The sequence below is a fragment of the Bufo bufo genome, chromosome 2 (genome assembly GCF_905171765.1).
Source record: "Bufo bufo chromosome 2, aBufBuf1.1, whole genome shotgun sequence".
NCBI classification, from domain to species: domain Eukaryota; kingdom Metazoa; phylum Chordata; class Amphibia; order Anura; family Bufonidae; genus Bufo; species Bufo bufo.
The window spans coordinates 437,472,987-437,494,476 of record NC_053390.1 but is presented as its reverse complement, the minus strand read 5'-3'; the positions used below and the strand labels follow the sequence as shown (position 1 = coordinate 437,494,476).

Here is a 21,490-nt window from a genome sequence, read left to right as displayed (position 1 = left end):
ATCTGTATTATTTTCTCTTATAACAGGGTTATAAGGGAAAATAATAACATTCTGAATACAGAATGCAAAGTAAAATAGTGATGGAGGGGTTTAAAAAAAAAAAAAAAAAAAAAAAAAAAAAAAAAAAAAAAAAAATAAAATAATTAACTCACCAAGTCCACTTCATCGCGTAGTTGCGGATCTCGGTGTTCTGTAATTTTGAGCTGCCGGCTAAGGACCTGTGGTGACGTCACATCACATGATCCAATCACATGGTCCCTCACCATGGTGCTGGACCATGCGATTAGCACAGTGACGTCATCAAAGGTCCTATTCCTGTGCACAGCAAAGAAGAACACAGAAGAGAAGCCGGGCTGCGTGATCAAGTGGATTAAGGAGAGTTAAATTTTATTTAATTTTTTTAACCCCTCCAGCCCTATTGTACTATGCATTCTGTATTAAGAATGCTATTATTTTCCCTTATAACCATGTTATAAGGGAAAATAATACAATCTACAGAACACCTAACCTTTACAGAAGTTCGGGTTTGGGTACCAAACATGCCGATTTTTCTCACGCGCGTGCAAAACACATTATAATGTTTTGCACTCGCGCGAAAAAAAAAAAATAGAAAAATCGCGCATTTTCCCGCAACGCACCCGCATCTTATCCGGGCAAAAACATGGCGCCCGTGTGAAATAGGCCTATAGGTATACATCCCCCCCACAGTTCCTCTCTATAGCACTGAAGTCCTACCAAATTATTTTGCAGAATTGAATAAGCAGCATAGCCTCAGGTGATGAGGCAGAGCCTCCAGCTGTGCTGCCAATAGTAGAAGGGGTTAAACTGTTAATCTCTGAAGCATCAGTTTAATGGAGGCTAGTGATTGATGTCATACAGAGGCATACCTCACCCATAGGCTATTCTAGCCTCCATTAGACCGATCCTATTGTTTACAGTACACTGCAGGATTGAATAGCGCAGTCTGCTCCACAGTAATGACGTATACCAGCCAGACAGAGGTCAAAAGGATGTTCTGATGGAGCCTTATACAAACGTTTATTGTGTATGTCTGGTGGATCCCTTATGTACATGCTAAATGTGATGTGCACCCAGCCCAATGTTCGCACTGTATTGTACTCCTGGAGGCCGTGATCAGACAAGACAGCATTTTTATTCAAATATGGAGAGAATAAGAGGAGTCATTACATTATCATTCAAGGTACTGCTGGAGGCCTATATAAGGCAAGAAAGCAAAACTTTACAGTATACACATAGATAAGGCGCTGTGTGCACCTAAACTGTTCCTACCTGGTGTCCAAGAATCCTAACAAGTGTTCATAAGAGCGATTATCTGCCGGTGTCATTGTACTGCCGATTACCCGGTGAGAACAAATCTCGTTCATCAGGCAATCCGATCGTCTGTGCACACCTGCAGCAGATCTTGCTGTGTAAACACAATCTGCTGCCAGCAAATAACTAGTCTTTATGGGGAAGAGCGATGGTATTCGAGATCATTCCTCCCCATACTGTGGAGGAGATCACTGTATTACACACCCCGATGCTGCTAGCATTCCCTCCTAGCAATCGGCAGATAGCTAGCAGAGGACACGACTGCTATTACATGCATCGATGTCCTCTGCAACATAGGGAGGAGTGATCGCTATGCCATGCAGGACAGTGGTGTGCTGGCGGCAGATCGCTATTAGACAGAGTGATCTGCCACTGGCAAATCCAGATCTTTCAGCATTTAGATGCGGAATTAGACTGCCAGATGATCGCTAATGAGTGTTCATAGGAACGCTCATTAGCGATTATCAGGCACAAAATCTGGCAGTCTAATATACCCTTTACTTCTATGGGAGAGTTTTCGAGGCATGTTCTGTGACCCGTGCAGAGGTCATGAGGGAGTAGATAAGCGGTGATATTACCGATTGTGATTGTGGATGCAGTGTCATCTATACAGAGCTGATAATCAGTCATTGTAATTCTGTCTGTGATGACAATGACATGACTGCTGAAAAATTACCTTTATAGAACAGGAAGTCTTAACATATTATGCTAGAGTGAAAAAAATCTTTTTATATAGTGAAATGGAAAATTTATTGTGCTTAACATAAAAAACAAGTTTTTAACAATAGCTCATTTTCTAAAAGGAAACATTCCCGTTCTAGCAGAGCTGATAAGTATGTAAAACTTCCCCTTTCGCATTAACACACATAGGAAGTTTGCCCGCCTAATTGGGTATGGACCTAGTGCCACGCATGCACAGTAGTAAGCTACTGCACAATAGTTGCCTCATTATAGTGCAGGAATTCTTTAAAAATAAGACTAATTGAGATAAAAGGGTTAGCCCAAATAGAAATAGCCATATGCACACTGCCTAGACTTGATGTCACTAGGGTAAAACGCCCCCATTGCCTTTGCAGAAGTGAAGACGAGATGAAAATGCCAGTCTGCAGTGAAACATCCCGGGCAGGATAGTCTGTGCTATCTGTGCACTTACAGCCATAGATAGGGAAAACCTTTTACTAGAAGAGTTCATCCCATTACAGGGGAACAAAGCAAAGTGACACGAGACATAGTATAATAGCAGGTAGTGACCAGACCCTCATGCCAGTATACATTAAGATTATTACTGTTTTGTCAACAGGCTTATAAGGCCACACGGCAGAGTATTTTATACGGATTTCGCTGCCAAATCTGCTCTAAATTTCAAGTGTTACATACGGATTTTGCCCCTGATGTCCCTAGTCTAAATAAAGTCCTAATTTAGGCGTATTTCAGATTCGTAAATGACCAAAATCCTCACAAAACAACTGATTTCAAAATCCACCCCGAAAGGTCAATTTACACAATGAATATTTCCACACTGTGAAGATGAGATTTTGAAAATAGTGGTGTTATGCTGAGGTAATATGCACTGTGTAGCCAAAGGGCACAGCCACACGTGGAGTATTTTCCATGGCACTGTTGATGATCTCACCCTATGCATTGCAAATGGTGATATTTGAAGTGGATATCCACAGCATAAATCAACCACTTATCCACTGTCCGTACTGTAAAACACAGTAGGTGTAAAGATACCCTAAAATAATATACGAGTGCACTCAGCCTTAAAGGGCATCTGTCAGCTGAAGACATCTGTGTTGGTTCCATGTTCATATGTGTATGCATTACTGAGAAATATGATGTTATACCATATGCAAATGAGCCTCTGGGAGCAACGGAGGCGTTACCATCACCCCTAGAGGCTAGGCTCTCTCTACAACTGCCACTTCCCCTCCACTTTATTTGACAGGGAAAGGTATGAGGAGGTTTACACTGCCTGGTCCCGTCAATCAAACAAAAAAGGGCATGGTAGTTAGAGCAGAGCCTCTAGGCGTAATGGAAATGCCCCCATTGCTCAGAGACGCTAAGGGTACTTTCACACTTGCGCTGGAACTGCCTGCTGGATCCAGAAATCCGGACGCAAACGGATGGCATTTTTCAGACGAATCTGGATGCAGATCCGTCTGAAATGGATTGAAATACAGAATCCGTCTCTCCGGTGTCGTCCATAAAAACGGATCTGTTTTTTTTCTTCTTCACAGATTTAAAGTTCTGCGCAGACCGGAAGAACGGTCAATGCAGCAATTTTAATACCGGATCTGGCACTAATACATTTCAATAGAAATTAATGCCGGATCCGGCATTCCGGCAAGTGTTCAGGATTTTTGGAGAAAACTGCAGCATTCTGCGGTATTTTCTCCGTCCAAAAAACATAAGAGGGACTGAACTGATGCATCCTGAATGGAACCCAAACCCGGGTTGTATGCTGTAACACCGCCGGACCCCAATACAGTCAACTGGAGGAGCATGCAGCAGCCGGCAGTATCTGGTTATACCCGATACGGTATACTCCGACTTGCTGTTCTTCTACCAGAGTGTATATTGCATCTGTGAAAGAAGCCTTTTGTGTTTATGCATTTAAAACTAAAAATATTTGCTATTCCAATATAAGAAATACACACGGCACCCTTGGCGATTTACCTGTCCACTGCTGCTGTCTATGGTCTTTGCCTGGATGTGGCAATCAGGGGATCATTTATCTGTATTACCCCCCCTCACCACCAAAAAATGAACAGGTGTACGATATGTAGTATGCCATGTGCATACATGGTGATCTGGGAAAATTAAATGACTCTAGATAGATACAGTGGTATGCAGTGATTTCCCGGCGGTCTGGCATAACAGGACCTAGGAGCTTTCAACTACACTGGAGCCCCACCATCATTCAGCACCGAGCAGTGACCACTATTTGAATAGCTGTAATTGTGTGTCATGGACTGTGTGAATAAGATGGGTGACATGACATGATACATCCATCTACTATTTAGATGGAATCAGCCTCCGATATGCTGTACAAAAGTGGAGTCAGAAGATGCAAGCAATGTGAACATTACAGGAACACAGCCCTAGCCCAGAGCCTGGGATAGTCAGTCCACAGCCCTGGTGTGACAAGCGTCTAGACTGCAGAGACACAAAGGCCTTCAGCCCCACAGCTCCTCCCCGACTTCCTATCTGCAACATGAATACAGGAAGCCCATCTGTAGTAATCGAGGCAGAGAAGAAAAAGTAAGAAGCAAGGACATTATTACAGCACATCTTTTCAACCAGAAATCGATGGGAGACACAGGGAGATTACCCCACTGTACAAATTCTGGCTCTAGGCTTGACCGAGAAGTCTCAGCAAATGACTGCCCTCCACAAACCCTGCATGAAACGGGCAGGTATCTGACACTGATCATGAATGGGGTAGCAGCAGCCTCGTTCGACTGCCACCACATTCAAGTTGCTCCTCAATGCAGTGAGAAGAAATGGTGGACAAGATAATAAATGGTGATACTGGAAAGACCCCTTCAAGTACCAAAATAAATAAATAAAACATCAGTGCTGCAACACTGTGACCACTGAGGCCTGTGATTGGCTGCAGTGGTCATGAGAGGAAGCCGCTTCCTGGTCCTGTGAGGACTGTAAGTGCCAGGTGAGGTTGTTTTATGTTCAGGATACAAGGGCAGACCCCCAAGGGTTATTTGCTCCAAGGCTGGACAACCCCTTTAATGCATGCAATATTTCACTGTGGAAATCTGCAATCCTTCGACACAACAACCCCTGCTACATGTCTATGCCTGTCAGGATGCGTCTTCCAAAGTTGCTGGGACTAATAATTCTGTCGTCACGGGAACACAGTAGGTTGTTTGACTTCTCCTATAGGAATGCACTGCTAGAGAGGAAATCTGCACTTAAAGGGAACCTGTCACCGGAATTTTGGGTATAAAGCTGAGGCCATGGGTCGCTAGATGGCCGCTAGCACATCCGCAATACCCAGTCCCCATAGCTCTATGTGCTTTTATTGTGTAAAAAAAACGATTTGAAACATATGCAAATTAACCTGAGATGAGTCCTGTCCCTGACTGATCTCACATACAGGACTCATTTCAGGTTAATTTGCATATGTATCAAATCGTTTTTTTTTACACAATAAAAGCCCACAGAGCTATGGGGACTGGGTATTGCAGATGTGCTAGCGGCCATCTAGCAACCCATGTCCTCAGCTCTATACACAAAATCCTGGTGACAGGTTCCCTTTAAGTTCAGAAAGAGCAGAGGTTTAAATGAGTTACAGGTTTTACAGAATCTTTTCCCACATAAATATATATCAATCTGCTCAGCTCTTCCTGCTTTATAACATGCCGCTGACAAATTGCACTGGATTTTGTGGCAACAGGTTCCATTTAAGGTGACCGATCCTGTCACTATGAAATGCAATGTAATGTGCAGGCAGCATGTAATAGAGCAGGAGGAGCGGAGCAGATTCATATAGAGTTCTCTGGTGTAATTTTATGCCTTTAAATCTCTGCTCTGACTGGCCATTCAGCTATTGTCAGTGACTGACCGTATTGTATGTGTATACAGAGTGTCAGTCCCCGATAAAGACCGCCCCCGTGTAAAACCAAACTCAGATTTCCTTCTGGAATGAGGGCTGCATGACTATACAGAAAGTTGTCTGGAAGTCGCTTACCGTAATCAATGATGATTACTAACCATCTTCACTGTCTCATCACCGTCAGTAACACACCCCCATTTACACTGCACGATTACATCAATGTCTGCCTGAAAATGTGATCAGCCAACATATGAGGTTGCTTGTTTGTCGGTGGAGATGTTTGCACATAGCAATGATTGGGAATGGATGTTTCAATGTACAATCCATCGTTCTCTTGATCTTCGCCCCAAGTAAATAAACCTTTCACATGAGCAATATGGAACTCGTCTCAGTTCTGTCTGGAATACGCTAAAGTTTTCCCCTCTGTTTTCATCCAGTTTCAGGTTTTTATTTTTGCAAATGTATTAAAGCGGTTTTCCAAAATTTGAATACTGATGACGTATCCTAGCTGTTTGAGAAGGCAGTGGTGCTCCTGTGAGCTCCACGGCCTTCTCTCTGCTTATTCTAGACACGTTCATGTGTCACGTGATCTAAGCGCAGCTTAGCCCCATAGAAGTGAATGGGGCTGGCTAGCGATACCAAGCACAACCGCTATCCAATGTACAGTGCTGTGCTTGGTAAGTGGCGAGAAGGCCACAGCTCTCACAGGAGCACTGGTGCCTTCTCAAACAGCTGATCGGCGGGGGTCTCAGGTGTTGGACCCCCACCGACCAGATACTGATCAGAAAGGTCACGCAGAGGCACACACTGTTATCAATCATGATAATGCCCTGTGCTTCCCAAGTCCAGAACGCTCAATCCTGGTCTCACACAGAGCACGATTCCCGCAAAGGGACAAGATGGTGTGAAAGAGCCCTAAAGCCTGTATTACACAGCCTTATGTGGCAGACAATTGTCAGGTGGGAAGGGTGCACTCCCGTCTATCGCCTGCTATTACATGGAGTGATCTCTTCCACAGTATGGGGAGGAGTGATTGCTATGCCATTGCTCGTCCCCATACTGTCTAGTGCAGGGATGCTCAATCGGCAGACCTCCAGCTGTTGCAAAACAACAACTCCCAGCATGCCCTAATAGCTGTAGGATGTCCAGGCATGCTGGGAGTTGCAATTTTGCAACATCTGGAGGGCCACAGGTTGAGCATCCCTGATCTAGTGGTTTGCCAGTGGCAGATCATAATATGACAGAATGATCTGCCGCCGGCAAACTATATTTAAGCATCTTTAAAAATCACAATTGCCCGGTCATCGCTCATCAGGCAATCGGTGGCACTATTACACTGCAAAATGATTGCTCCTATCCAATGTGTATGGCCACCTAAGGCCTTGTTCACATATGTGCTATGATCTTAACAGACCGGATCAGGTTCTCTGAATACAATGTTGAGGGTAATCAGTAAATTTATGGCCTACTCCATTCAAGAAGACATTAAGCTGTAAACATGGAGGATAAGCAGATAAGAACACTTGTACAGCAGGGAGCAGATTAGATAATAACTTCCAGGCTGCAGGAGACTAGCATCCTTAGCGCAAGCAAGATTTAACCCTTCCTACTCTAGCGGGGTGCAGCCAGACCGGTGGACCTCCTATCTGTATCTCTCCTTATTCCCCAGCATGCAGCAGACAGACTGGATACTGCTAATGTTACATACCCATAGTAAATACAGGACGCCCCGTTTAGGGATTTCTCTTTTTCTCCGCGTCACATGACCGGCTTTTTTTTAAACAGAGAACCTCTGCTGTGGCCACAGTCTTACAAAACCTAGCACTGTTTCCTGGCCTCCCCACCCCCTCTTAGTGCCTCTCAAAATAACTTTCATATGTTGGTGCATGCACCCAGGGCCATTAACTCTTTCCACACCAAAGCTCTGGACCTAGACAGTATATACTCTTTGGCTGGGTAATAACCGTACATTATTAGAGGAAATATCCAATTTATACAGACTAAATTTAAAGTTTCAGCAGACAAAAGGCTGCAGATGATCATCATAATCGAATATAAAAAGGCACCACAAATTGCACAGTGTATTGGTATAAAAAGACTATTAAAGGGGTTTTCTGAGATTTTACTACTGATGACCTGTCCTTGGGATAGGTCATCAGTATCTGATCGGTGGGGGTCCCACTCACAGGAGTGCTGGTGACCTCTCAAACAGCTGATCGGCGGGGGTCCCGGGTGTTGGACCCCCACCGATCAGATACTGATGACCTATCCCATGGACAGGTCATCAGTAGTAAAATCTCAGAAAACCCCTTTAACTCGATACAAACATTCAGATGTCATATGAAAGGTCATCCATCATTTTTTGTCAAAATCATTTAAAGAACTTTTCCCTCCTGCAATACTGGACAAAATGGAGGAACATACCGGAGAATCTGTCTACAAACAGAAGGCCTCATGCATACGACTGTGTCCGTATTGTGCTGCGCAAGCCACGAATCAGGAGAATACAGATACCATCCATGTGCAATCTGTATTTTTCTCACTCTCATCACTAGAAATGAATTCTTGTCCAAAAACAGGCAACCATAAGGCACGTTTAACATTTTGCAGAACAGACACATGGATGCAGATAACGCACAGATGCCATCCGTGTGCTGTCTTTTTTGCAGCCCGCAGAAATGAATGGGCCAGTGTGAAAAAAAATGTGGACTGGACACAGATGCAAAATATGGTTGTGTGCATGAGGCGAAGGCTTATGTTTCTTTTGTGTCGCATTTTAAAAAAGGCATCAAAAACACCTGCCCTTTTTGTTCTTTTTATAGGTAAAACCTGTAAAATAACTGGCCAAGATTTACTAATCCTACAGATGGCGTAAGCTTTGCACCAGATTTATCACAGGGGCTAGGGCTGGATGATAAACCTGGTGCAGGGATAGACACTTTTCCATGACTTTATACCAGCTATTGGTTGGCCTATTTTTAAACCGATTTTGACGCCAGAATTGTGGTGCAATTGGCACAAAAACGCACATCTTAGGCCCCTTTCACACGGGTGTTGCGGGAAAATGTGCGGGTGCGTCGCGGGAACACCCACGATTTTTCCGCGCGAGTGCAAAACATTGTAATGCGTTTTGGTACCCAAACCCGAACTGCTTGGGATCGGTGTTCTGTAGATTGTATTATTTTCCCTTATAACATGGTTATAATGGAAAATAATAGCATTCTGAATACAGACTGCATAGTAAAACAGCACTGGAGGGGTTAAAAAAAAAAAAAAAAATCATTTAACTCACCTTAGTCCAATTGATCGCGGCCCAGCATCTCCTTCTGTCCTCTTTACTGAATAGGACCCGTGGTAAGCATTAATTATAGGTAAAGGACCTTTGATGACGTCACTCCGGTCATCACATGGTACGTCACATGATCTTTTACCATGGCGATCACGTGGATTAAGGTGAGTTAAATGAGTTTTTATTTTTTTTTTAACCCCTCCAGCGCTGTTTTACTATGCATTCTGTATTCAGAATGCTATTATTTTCCCTTATAACCATGTTATAAGGGAAAATAATAATGATCGGGTCTCCATCCCAATAGTCTCCTAGCAACCGTGCGCGAAAATCGCACAGCATCCGCACTTGCTTGCGGATGCTTGCAATTTTCACGCAACCCCATTCATTTCTATGGGGCTTGTGTTACGTGAAAAACGCACAAAGAGGAGCATGCTGCGATTTTCACGCAACGCACAAGTGATGCGTGAAAATCACAGCTCATGTGAACAGCCCCATAGAAATGAATGGGTCAGGATTCCGTGCGGATGCAATGCGTTCACCTCCCGCAACGCATCCGCGCGAAAAACTCGCTCGTGTGAAAGGGGCCTTAGGCCCGATTCTTTTACACAAAGCTCACCCCCCCCCCCCCTTTCTGCTAAGTTCCACCCTCTTGTGTAGCATGTCAGGAAAAGTGTAGAAGCCCAAGATCCGCCAAATTCCATCACTTTTTTAGACACATTTTTGGCAAATACAGCTTAGTAAACATGGGCTGTGTTTCAACTGTAATATGCATGTGCAATTAGCAGACTGATTTCAGAGTATCACCTTTAGGCCTTGTTCACATTTCTGTATCCGTTTGGCATCCAAAAAAAAATAAAAAAAATAAATAATAGAATCAGTCCACGTTTCATCTGTGCAGGATCTGTGTTCGGTCCGCGTGTTACCCATAATCCACAGACACTGCCAAGCTGAAAATTCATTTCCAGAGCATTTCCTATCAGTGAGTCTGTGAAAAATGGACCAAACTCAGACACAACACGAATGCTGTGTTGTGTCCGTGTTTTTTCATAGACTTCAATGTTTGGTCCACATCACGGACCAGAGTAGTCCATGTCTCCGTGATCTTTTTACAAACTCCTGCTCAATAAAAAAAATATATATATATATATATATATATATATATATATATTGATACAACCGTATCCGTTTTACGGTCCGCAAACTGCCGATATGCAAAATATGGATACTGGCAGTGTGCATCCTACATTTTCCTCGGACAAGAATAGGATATGTTCTATAATTTGCGTATTGGCCATACGGATGCGGACAGCACACGCATAACACCGTCACACAGTTTGTGCAAAAGTTGACAGGCAGGGGTTGGAGGTCCAGTGAAGAGAACCAAGGAGCCAGATGGGGGCGGCATGGAGCAGATGAGTATTGATTCTTCAATGGGTATAGCTGGCTGGGGGGAAAAATATATGTACAAGCCATTTAAGAAATGTAACACCAAACAGTCTGTATGAATCCATCCTAAAGTAATGTGCACATGATGCTTATAACTGCAGAAACATTCTACCAAATATCCACATGTTCTGCATTTTAAATCTCCTCCTGTTTCTGAGAGCAGATTCAGGGAGAGAATCCCCCTTCCATTGCATCTGTATTACTTACATGTATCAAGTTTTGGATGCAGGTTTACTGACCCAAACTCACGGCATCCTAGATCCTGCAGTCAGTCAGGGACACATACAATATGGATGAATAATACATCCAGAATACACGTGTGGGAATTGCCCCATAGAGGGTGGAAGATTTCCCCCATATTTTACTAGAATGGAAGAATGTGTCTCAGTACCCTCTTCCTAGTGATTGTGAGGGTCCCAACGTCAAACATTTACCACCTAACCTGAAGGGAACGCACACTGAAAAGATTCTGTGCATGATCCCTGAGGTACTTCAGGTGTGGCAGTCACCTGTACTCAACTGACCACATCACTCACAGCTCTAACCTTTGTACATATGGAAAAAATATCTTCCATGTATATGTGCATACAAATGAGCGGAGCTGTACATTACACGACCAGCACTTCTATGATGGAATAGCTGAGTTTCAGCCCAAGTGTCCCATGAGCGTGGTTTTTTGTCTGTGCCTCTGCACTGCAAAAAATAGAACATAATAGAGAACATTCTATTTTTTTTGCAGTGTAGGCGGATCATGGACCCATTCAACTTGGCCAGCAAAGACTTCTATTTTCACGGAATGTAATATGGAATGCATCTTATAGGCTTCCGTGGTGCATGCCAACATAGAATTCCATTATGATAGCGGACTCCATAAGGCAGGGCTTGACAAATTTCCTTGGAATCTAGGAGCCCCCCCCCCCCCCAGTATTAAAATCATTGGTGGGCAGTGCACCCTCCAAACCCTCTCCCCTATCATTGGTGGCATCGGTAGTTCCGATCGGAGTCCCAGCAGTGTAATGCTGGGGCTCTGATCGGTTACCATGGCAGCCAGGATGCTACTGAAGTCCTGGCTGCCATGGCCATTTACTCTGCAGCAATATACTTGCATGCGCTGTGGCCGCCCGGCGCTCCTTCTTGTAACTCGTCACAGGTCTGTGCGGCGCATTGCTTTTGCTTATAGCAATGCGCCGCACAGACCTGTGACGAGTTACAAGAAGGAGCGCCGGGCGGCCACAGCGCATGCAAGTATATTGCTGCAGAGTAAATGGCCATGGCAGCCAGGACTTCAGTAGCATCCTGGCTGCCATGGTAACCGATCAGAGCCCCAGCATTACACTGCTGGGACTCCGATCGGAACTGCCGCTGCCACCAATGATAGGGGAGAGGGCCCACTGATATCTGCTGTCAAGAAGGGCACCAAAGAAGGCACTTCTCTCCCAAAATCAAAAAGAAAATAAATCGATATAATTTTATTAATTTTTTTATTTTTATATGCATTATATACAAGCTGAAAACATAGGGTGGGAATAAATCCTGGCTGCTGTCATAGGCTCATGTAAAAACTATTACAGGTAAGCGTAATCCTGAATTTCCCTTACGCCCATAACAGCACCCTTGAGAGAAGACTAGAATAGTAATTAGCTTAGGGGGGGGACTACTGCCTGCAAGACCTTTCTGCCGAAAGATAAACGGTCCTTAGAGTCTAAATCTAACCTGTAGTGACAAAAAAAAAAAAAAAAAAAGTAACTGGAGACTTTCAGGTAGCAGCCCTACAAATGTGTTCTAGAGATGCATTATCCCTCTCTGCCTAAGAAGTAGATATGGATCTGGTTGACTAAGCACCAAATACCAAAGGGGGGGGGGGATATGCTAAAGCGATAGCCCCCACTATCCATCTGTATAGAGTTCTAGAAGAAAAACCAATGTTTCCCTATGGGCGTTTGTAATCGCTGTAAAACGCCCTACGCCCCAAGAAGTACAGGAGTTTCTTTGGGCGTATTATCGCGCGTATTGTGGCAGTTTTTCACTGGATGCCTCTGTGGTTAATCACACAAACGCGCGTTTCCAAAATACAAAAAACGCCCCAAAATACGCCCGATAAAAACACTCAGGTGTGAACCCAGCCTTAGGTTCTTATCAAGACCCTTTTGTAAAAAATCCAACATTTTGGACATAGGAGAACTCAAGGGATCTACCAGGACTTTAGAAAAAATTAAGAAGTTCATCCATACTCTGAGGTAAATAGTAGAGGTTACTTCTTTCCTACATGATGAAAGGGTAGATATAACTTCCTTAGATAGACCCCTACGCTCTAGGATTTCCCCTTCAAATACCAGGCTGTTAGATTAAAGTTTCTCACTTCTGGATGGAAGACAGGACCCTAAAACAGATCCTGCCTGTCCGGAAGAATCCAGGGATCTGCAAGATATAGCTTCCTCAACCAAGTGAACCACATTCTCCTTGGCCAGAAAGGGGCGATTAGAATAAGCCTCGTCTGTTCCTGCCTCAGCTTCTGTAATACCCTTGGAAGAAATCTTAGAGGAGGAAAGGCATACAGAAGCTGATCCAGCCATGGAAGGGAGAAGGCGTCTATCCCAGACGTAAAATATGGGTTGCATTTTTTGTTCTGTCTGGTTGCAAAAAGGTCTACTTGAGGTTGGCCCCACAACTGAACTATCTGGACTGAAGACTTCTTAGTTTAAACACCATTCTCCCTGATCCAAATGGTTTCTGCTTAGATAATCTGCCACCTTGTTTTCTGTTCCCTTTAAGAGTACTGCCTTGATGAAAGGAACATAAGGAATGATTAGAGAAAAAAAATGTCTGCGGCTAAGGACATAAGATTGTCTGACCTTGTCCCTCCTTGCCCGTTTAGGTAGGATACCACCGTGGTGCTGTCCAAGAAGATTTTTACTCGCTTTCCTCTCATTTTGGGTAGGAATTCTCTTAAGGCCAACAGAATCGCTCTCAACTCGCTCATATTCTGGGAATCCTGACACTCTGTTGAACTCCACACCCCCTGTCGAACCCCCCACTGACAATAGGCCCCCCCACCCGGTCAGACTGGCATCCGTGGTGATGGTTATTTGCTCCTGTAGATCCCAAGGGAGGCTCCGAGTCAGATTTAAAGGTTCCAGCCACCAGGTTAAGGACTGTATCACCTGAGGGGTGAGAGGAAGTGGGGCATCCAACGGGGACAATGATCCCCGACACTCTTTTAGAATCTGCCATTGAAGAGAAACAGGGCCCAACTGAAAGCACGTATCGTGGAGGTCATTCTGCCTAAGGCCTCTTTCACACGGGCGAGTTTTCCGCGCGGATGCGATGCGTGAGGTGAACGCATTGCACCCGCACTGAATACCGACCCATTCATAACAACTAGTCTCTTGAGGTTTTATTCTGGATATGGGATTCTAACTCTTGTAGTCATAATTTTAAAGACCTGGCAGTAGAGGTAGTGGCAATAATTGGTTTAAGTGGCTGCGTAGAGGTCTCCCATATTTCTTTAAGGTATACTTCTGCCCGTCTATCCATCGGATCTTTCAAGTCACAGAGGTCCGTAAAAGGCAAAGCAGCCCTTTTTAGAAATCTTGGCGATTGGGGCGTCCAATTTAGGAGGCCTATGCCAGCAGGAGGACTCGCCCTCATCAAAAGGATATTTTCTTTTAACATTTCTAGGGATAAAAAACTTCTTGTCAGGCTTCTTCCACTCTTTCTGAATTAAATATTTTATATTTTCATTTAAACGGAAAGACACTTTTGTACTGCAGGACACCAAACATTATATCTTGAATGGGTTTTTGTTCATTAGATTCATCCACTTTCATAGTGGCTCTAATAGCCTTGAGCAGAGAATCCATATCCTCAGGGAAAAAATAAAGGTCTACCCGTGGTTTCTTCATTTGAGGAAGAGCTTGAATCTTCTAGGATTTCTCCTTGCTCATTCTCGTCTGAAGACTCAAAATCAGATATTATATTAGAGTGACCCTGCTTGCCCGCAGCCGATGAAGGGAGGAACTTTTTAAGCATTTTCATTGAATCGTAAACTTCAGATTTGAAAATATCTCTGAAGTAGTGATGGGGATTCCTCCTCTACCACCTTGTTAACACAATGCTGACATAACTTAGATTAGGAAGGGGCGAGCATACAGCACACTCTTCCTTTACATTTAATGGTAGCTTTCCTGGGGCCTTCTTTGATATTCTAAAATAGGAGAATAAGCCCCTATTAGACACTGAAGAAATAAAAAGGTGGGTATTGACCCCCTTACCCACCAGGAATACCAGTCTGGCGCCATGACCCTCCTGGATATCAGCGCGCTGACTACCCTCTTCCTCCATGGTACCAGACAGGGATAGAGAGTTTTCCATAAGTGGACCCACAGATGCTTGCAGGCTGGCTGAGATCCTTCTGACCGCACGCTGAAGGGTTTAAAAACCCTGGCTCGGGTCCCTGCCAGCGTTCCCATTCGGCCCTCCCCTTACTTCCAGAACTCTCCTTCACTGTAGCCACATGCGGGAGGCAACTTTCGGTTCTCACGTAGAGCATGCTGAGAAAACGCTAAGCCTGCCCCCTGCTCCAGGCCGGGAGGAAGGCAGAGAAATGGGCCCAGAACTCCTAAACCCCGCCAGGAGGATCCAGCGTGCCAGCATCACATCCCGGTAATTCTGGGACTGCCCAGGAACACCGACCCGACAGAACACATCCAGGACCCAGAAGGATTGGCCCCAGACTTAGCAGGCGGCTCCTCGTGGAGTCTTATGCCGCACCAGGTAACCCCTTTAAATGTTGCACCTCAGGGGCTCCTGCAGCCTAATCCTAGCTCTCCACATAGACGTCCTATCCATAGGACAGGAACTGGTGGCATAGGGGCAGAGCCCCTCCTTAAGAGCTCTCCATGAAAGTACCTGTTTCCTGTCCTGGATGGAGGTGGTCATGGGCGTAAGGGAAAAACATCAAGAATAGACTGAGAGTCTACAGGTAGTACATGGAATGGACTTGACTGCAGAGGAATGGGGTAAAATTATTTTCTCTGATAAAGCCCCTTTCAAGCTGTTTGGGACATCTGGAAAAATGATTGTCTGAAGAAGAAAAAGGCATTGCTTCCCATCCAAGGGAGTGGATTTGGCCCAAGAACACTCCCATGAATAAAGAATGGTATCAAAGCATCCTCCTGGAGCAACTTCTCCCAATGATCCAGGAGCGATTTGGTCAAGAAGAATGCTTTTTTTCAGCACTGTGGAGCACCATGTCACAAGGCAAAAGTGATAATTAAGTGGCTTAGTGAACTAAACATTGATATTTTGGGTCCATGGCCAGGAAACTCCCCCAGATCTCCATGCCATTTGAGAACCTGTGGTGAATCCTGAAAAAGCAGGTGGACAAACCAGTGCTCCAGACTAAAAAATAAAAAAAAACAGGAGCCATTAGCTCCTAAACTGAAAAATTTAGGAGCCAAATTACATTTTAAGTCGCCAAATTGAAAATATATATAATAAAAAAATAAAAAAAAGACTTGGAGAAGATGAGACGCAGGTCACAGTAATGAGCCAGCACTACTTAGGGGTATTACGATACCAAAATTTGGAGAAAGGGGGGGGGGGGGGGGGGGGGACACTGTTATTTTTATTTCTTTTACGAATTTCACCGTATTTAATATTTTAATAGTTTGGACTTTTTGGGCGTGGCGAAATGTCATTTTTATTTATTGTTTATATATTTTATAAGTAAAATTGGGAAAGGGGGCAATTTATACTTAATATTTTGGCGTTTGTGTTTTTAAGACTTTTTATTTAATAACTATTAGCCCCCTTAGGGGCTACAACCCTTGTCCTTCTCACCCTGATAGATCTCTATTAGGGTGAATAGAACTTTACACTCTCTCTGCTGCCCTGGGCTTTGTGCACACGGCTACAGGGAGCTTACCATGGAAGGCTTCAGTAGCGTCCAGGCTGCTATGGTAACCGATCAGAGCCCCAGGGGCTCCGATGGGAACTGCCACTGAGGAGGAGGGGAGGGAATCCTGTGGCCACTGCCACCAATGACTTTAATACTGGGGGAAGGGGCGCACTGCGCCCCCAATGAAGTTAACTCGCCGATTAATTCAAATACAGGAGGCGGGTGCTGACTGCAAAATCCCATAGCCGACACCCGACCTCTATGACAGGTAGATGCGATCTGCGACAGTTAACCCTTCAGGTGCCGCACTGGAGGGGTTAAATGCCACGGATTGCAGCTACCTGTCATAGAGGTTGGGTGCCAGCGATGTGCCTGCCTCCTGTATTTGAAATAATGGATGAATTAACATCATTAGTGGTGCAGTGGCCACAGCCCTTCCCCTCTGTCTTTTCATTGGTGGCAGCGGCACGGGGGAGGGAGAGACTGCTTCCTTCTCCCTTCTCCCGTGCTGCGGCGGGGCAAGGAATTATTGCCTCCCATGCCCTGTCGCAAATGGGGACAAGGCTAAAAAGTAGTGTCGCCAACTGCAAATTTTACAGCGCATTTGCGACCATTTTGGTCGCCATCTGGAGCACTGCAAACAAAAAACACAGAAACTGCGATAAACTCCAAGCACAGATTAGGCAAGAATGGCCATCAGTCAGGATCTGGTGCAGAAGCTGGTGTCCAGAATGCCAGGATGAAATGTAGAATTCTTCAAAAAGAAGGGTCAGCACTCTAAATATTGAGTCTTTACATAAACTTGCTTTGTCAATCAAAATTATAAAATGCTTATAACAAAGAGATGGACAAAAACATCTAAAAAGCACTGAAGCAGCAAACTTTATGAAAGCCAAAATTTGTGTCAATCTCAAAACATTTGGCCACGACTGCTGTAGTGTAATTGTTGCCATGTGACAAATTAAGGCGCGCTGAACGTTTGCACTATAAATTTGTGACTTTTTGAGCTTCTTGCCGCTTTTCGAAAGGGACGATAAATCGGAGGGGCTGCGGAAGATTTGCGTTTCTGGCGCACAGAGTGCCAAAGAGGCGCTTCATTTATTAAGAGGCATCTGCCTTCTAATAAACTAGAAGTGTCCCACATGGTTTGATAAATTTGGCACACCTTTAACCCTAAGGCCCCTTGCAGACTACCGTTCCTCCCGCAGCTCCCGGACTGACCTCCCAGCGCTGCCGGGGTCAAATAGCATTATATTGATTTAGGATGCCATGTAACCCTTACAGTTCTGGAATGTATTGGATAACACTGACCTAATGCAGCCAGTGTTATCCAAGACATTCCAGAACTGTAAGGGTTACATAGCATCATAAATCAATATAATGCTATGTGAATCCCGTCAGTGCTGGGAGGTCAGGCCGGGTGCTGCAATGTGGACTCGCTGCGGGAGGAACGCTCGTCTGCAAGGGGCCTAACACCTTTGTCAGGAAATGCTACTCCAGTTTTCTACCCCGCCAAATGTTTGGAGCATTTTTTTGCGACTTTTTAAATAGTGCTAGTGATAAATCTGAAGTGAAACTCATTACCATAGATAACCACACACACTTTCCAAAACAAGAGATGGCTAAGAGCTCATGCACACGAACATGCGTGTTTTTTGGCCCATTATAGAAATGTCTATTCTTGTCCGCAAAAACGGACAAGAATAGGACATGTTTTATTTTTTTGGCGGGGTCAGGGAACGGACCCCGCAAAAAATCCTATGCTGATCCTATGACGTGAACCCACAGCCTTATAATGCTGTGTGTTCCTGCTTGACCTCAACTGTAATGAGTTGTACCGACGGCATTAGGTGTGAAATTGGTTTTGTCTATACTGGACACACCTTTAGGGCTCTTGCACCAACGTATTTTTGGTGCGCATCCGATCCGCATTTTTTCAGGTCGGGGTGCGGACCCATTCACTTCAATGGGACTGTGTGCTGTCTGAAACCGTAAGTCCGTTCTGTGGCATCTGCAAAAATACAGAACGTGTCCTATTCTTGTCCGCATTACAGACAAGGATAGGACTGTTCTATTATATCGCAGATGTTCCGTAAAATGCAGAATGCACACGGCCGGTATTCGTGTTTTGCGTATACGCAATTTGTAGACTGCAAAACAGGCTACGGCCATGTGCATGAGCCCTTAAGGCGAATCTCCAGCTGCCTACATACCCATTGGAATGTGAAGTTGGGGTTGCCCGGCACGGGGCCATCGGTGGAAAGGGGCTGTGGTTGTCCATACAAAGCAGACATCACCCCATCAATACAGGCTAGTCATGGCCGGACAGTTCCCTGTAGCCCATCATCAGAGCGGTGGCTGATCCTCTATTACCTCATGCCATCCACACAGGAAGCTTCAGTACAAGCCCGTCCCTAGCTCACAATCCATCTGGCCCATCCTCAGTCTCTGAGCTCATCCACTGGTCAGGAAGATGCTGGCTATTACTCATACCAACCAGATGTAGTCCAGCCAAACGGCTCCCACCTCAAGACCACCACACACCCTGACAGGACTTACCTCACACTCCTGCAGGAGTTCTGTGCCTCAGGGGCCATTCCCGGACCTTCGGGGGTTAACACCAGAGCCCGCAGACTTGCACTGCCTCCCATTGAGCTTGTTGGCCGGGGAGTCCCTTTTTAGCTAAACTCTCCCCGCTCCCTACATTCCTGCTTCTCCGCAACTTCTCGCCCTAGTTCAGTCAGCGCCTCCCTTCCAATAGACTTTTTCTTCTCACAACTGTTCTTTCTGCACAGAGCAAGAAGGAAGCTCCGCTCACTCTCAGCTCCCCCTTCTCCCTCCTTGTCTTACTTCCTCCCCGTGACGTCACGGCTGTAACTTTACTCCAAGCCCTCCTCACACAGAAGTCCCAAGCCGCGACTCCTCCACCACCATAGAGAGCGCGCACGGAAACGCCGCTCTTACCATAGAGAGCACCTTCCAGGACCGACGGTCCTCCGAGTGTTAGAGTAAAGCTATAGAGAGTCGCTGAATTAGTCCATCTCAGTGGTAAAACCGAGCATGCGCGGTTAGCTCAGTTTGAGTAATATTGGCGGGAGGCTGGAGGAAATGGCAGAACCTGGGTGAGAATGAACTTGGCATTTCTTGTTTTTAATTTCTGTGACAGGAAGTAGGTCACAGCTACCACTCATTAGATCTTATGGGAAACCTTTCCACTTGCATCTTCTGTTTTTGAATTAGAACAACCAACTGTAATGTTAAAGTGCCCCTGACAGCATGATCACCCCTATTAAACCTCGCATACCGGTGGCTGGGAGGGTTGATCATGCTGATTACAATACTTTTATTTTGTCTGTATGTTAAACAGCTGCAGAGATATCTACTTTTTTATCTATATACTACTGGAGCACAGCTTGGTAAGGCCCCAGTGCTCTGCACACCCCACCTCCTCCTGATTGACAGGGCTAGACATCAGCATGTTGAGGGCAGAAGCAGCAATGTGTTTCTCATGTCTGTGGCACTCTGCTCTGGCTCAGATTTTGTCTTTACACTGAGAAACAGATCTTGAATTATAGATGGGGAGTATTATGTCCGAGTATCAGGAAAGAAGTAAAATTCATCCTAGAGCCATGTACACTTCTTACAGCCTAGCGTGTACACCATTACTCCTATCAGGCCATTTTGCCATACTTATAAGGCTTTAACCACCTCAGCTCCCCTAGCTTAAAGAGGACCTTTCACTAGAATAAAAAATCTAAACTAAGTATACAGACATGTAGAGCGGCGCGCAGGGATCTCCCTGCACTTACTATTATCCCTGGGCGCCGCTCCGTTGGCCGGTATAGGCTCCGGTATCTTCACATGTTCGGCTCAACTGGGTGGAGCCTGCCGGCGTCTCCTTCTCCCAGGCTGTAGCCCTGGCCAATCGCTGCACTCAGCTCATAGCCTGAGAGTTTTTTTTTTTTCTCTCAGGCTATGAGCTGAGCGCTGTGATTGGCCAGCGCTACAGCCTGGGAGAAAGAGACGCCGTCAGGTTCCCCTGGGTGGAGCCTAACTATGAAGATATCGGAGCCTATACCAGGCGAACGGAGCGGCGCCCAGGTATAACAGTAAGTGCAGGGAGATCCCTGGGCGCCGCTTTCCATGTCTGTATAGTTAGTTTAGATTTTTTAATCTAGTGAAAGGTCCTCTTTAAAGGGCTTCTGTCACCCCACTAAACTCATATTTTTTTTTTTTTTGCGTACTTATAATCCCTATACTGCGATATATCTATACATTATGTTATTGATAATTTTTGTTCTGTAGATATGTCAAAAAACGTACTTTTATAATATGCTAATTACCTGTCTACCAGCAAGTAGGGCGTCTACTTGCTGGTAGCAGCCGCAAAAAAACACCCCTCCTCCTGTTGATTGACAGGGCCAGCCGCGATCTCCTCCTCCGACCGGCCCTGTCCGCATTTCAAAAATCGTGCGCCTGTGTTGATTCGGCACAGGCTCTCTGAGATAAGGAGGCTCGTCTCCTCAGCACTCCCTCAGTGCGCTGCGCGATGACGTCACCGAAAAAGAAGATGTCATCGGCGCAGGCGCACTGAGGGAGTGCTGAGGAGGCGAGCTCCTTATCTCAGAGCGCCTGCGCCGAATCAACACAGGCGCGCGATTTTTGAAATGCTGACAGGGCTGTCTGGAGGAGGAGATCGCGGCTGGCCCTGTCAATCAACAGGAGGAGGGGGTGGTTTTCTGCGGCTGCTACCAGCAAGTAGACGCCTACTTGCTGGTAGAAAGGTCATTAGCACAGGGCTTGACAAATTTCCTTGGAATCTAGGAGCCAGCTAAAAAAGTTAGGAGCCAGGCGGAGCCGTGTCATAAAGCCCCCAGTAGGTGCCCCCATAGTGCTTCCCCCCCACTTCTCCATAGAGCCCCCCCCCCCCAATAATGCTTATACCATG

General features: G+C 45.4%; 2 protein-coding genes across 2 annotated transcripts in view; one reads left to right on the top strand and one right to left on the bottom strand.

The window, feature by feature from the left end:
• The window catches only part of MYO9B (myosin IXB), a 182,140-nt gene extending 162,759 nt beyond the window's left edge, over positions 1 to 19,381 (bottom strand). Inside the window, 1 exon segment of the mRNA XM_040417459.1 lies at positions 19,102 to 19,381. The gene's annotated coding sequence lies outside the window, so the exon portion shown is untranslated.
• A 107-nt stretch (positions 19,382 to 19,488) lies between these two features.
• The window catches only part of HAUS8 (HAUS augmin like complex subunit 8), a 105,032-nt gene continuing 103,030 nt past the window's right edge, over positions 19,489 to 21,490 (top strand). Inside the window, exon 1 of the mRNA XM_040417460.1 lies at positions 19,489 to 19,664. Within this exon, the coding sequence (XP_040273394.1) occupies positions 19,651 to 19,664 (14 nt within the window). The 5' untranslated portion in view covers positions 19,489 to 19,650. The remainder of the gene's footprint in view (positions 19,665 to 21,490) is intronic.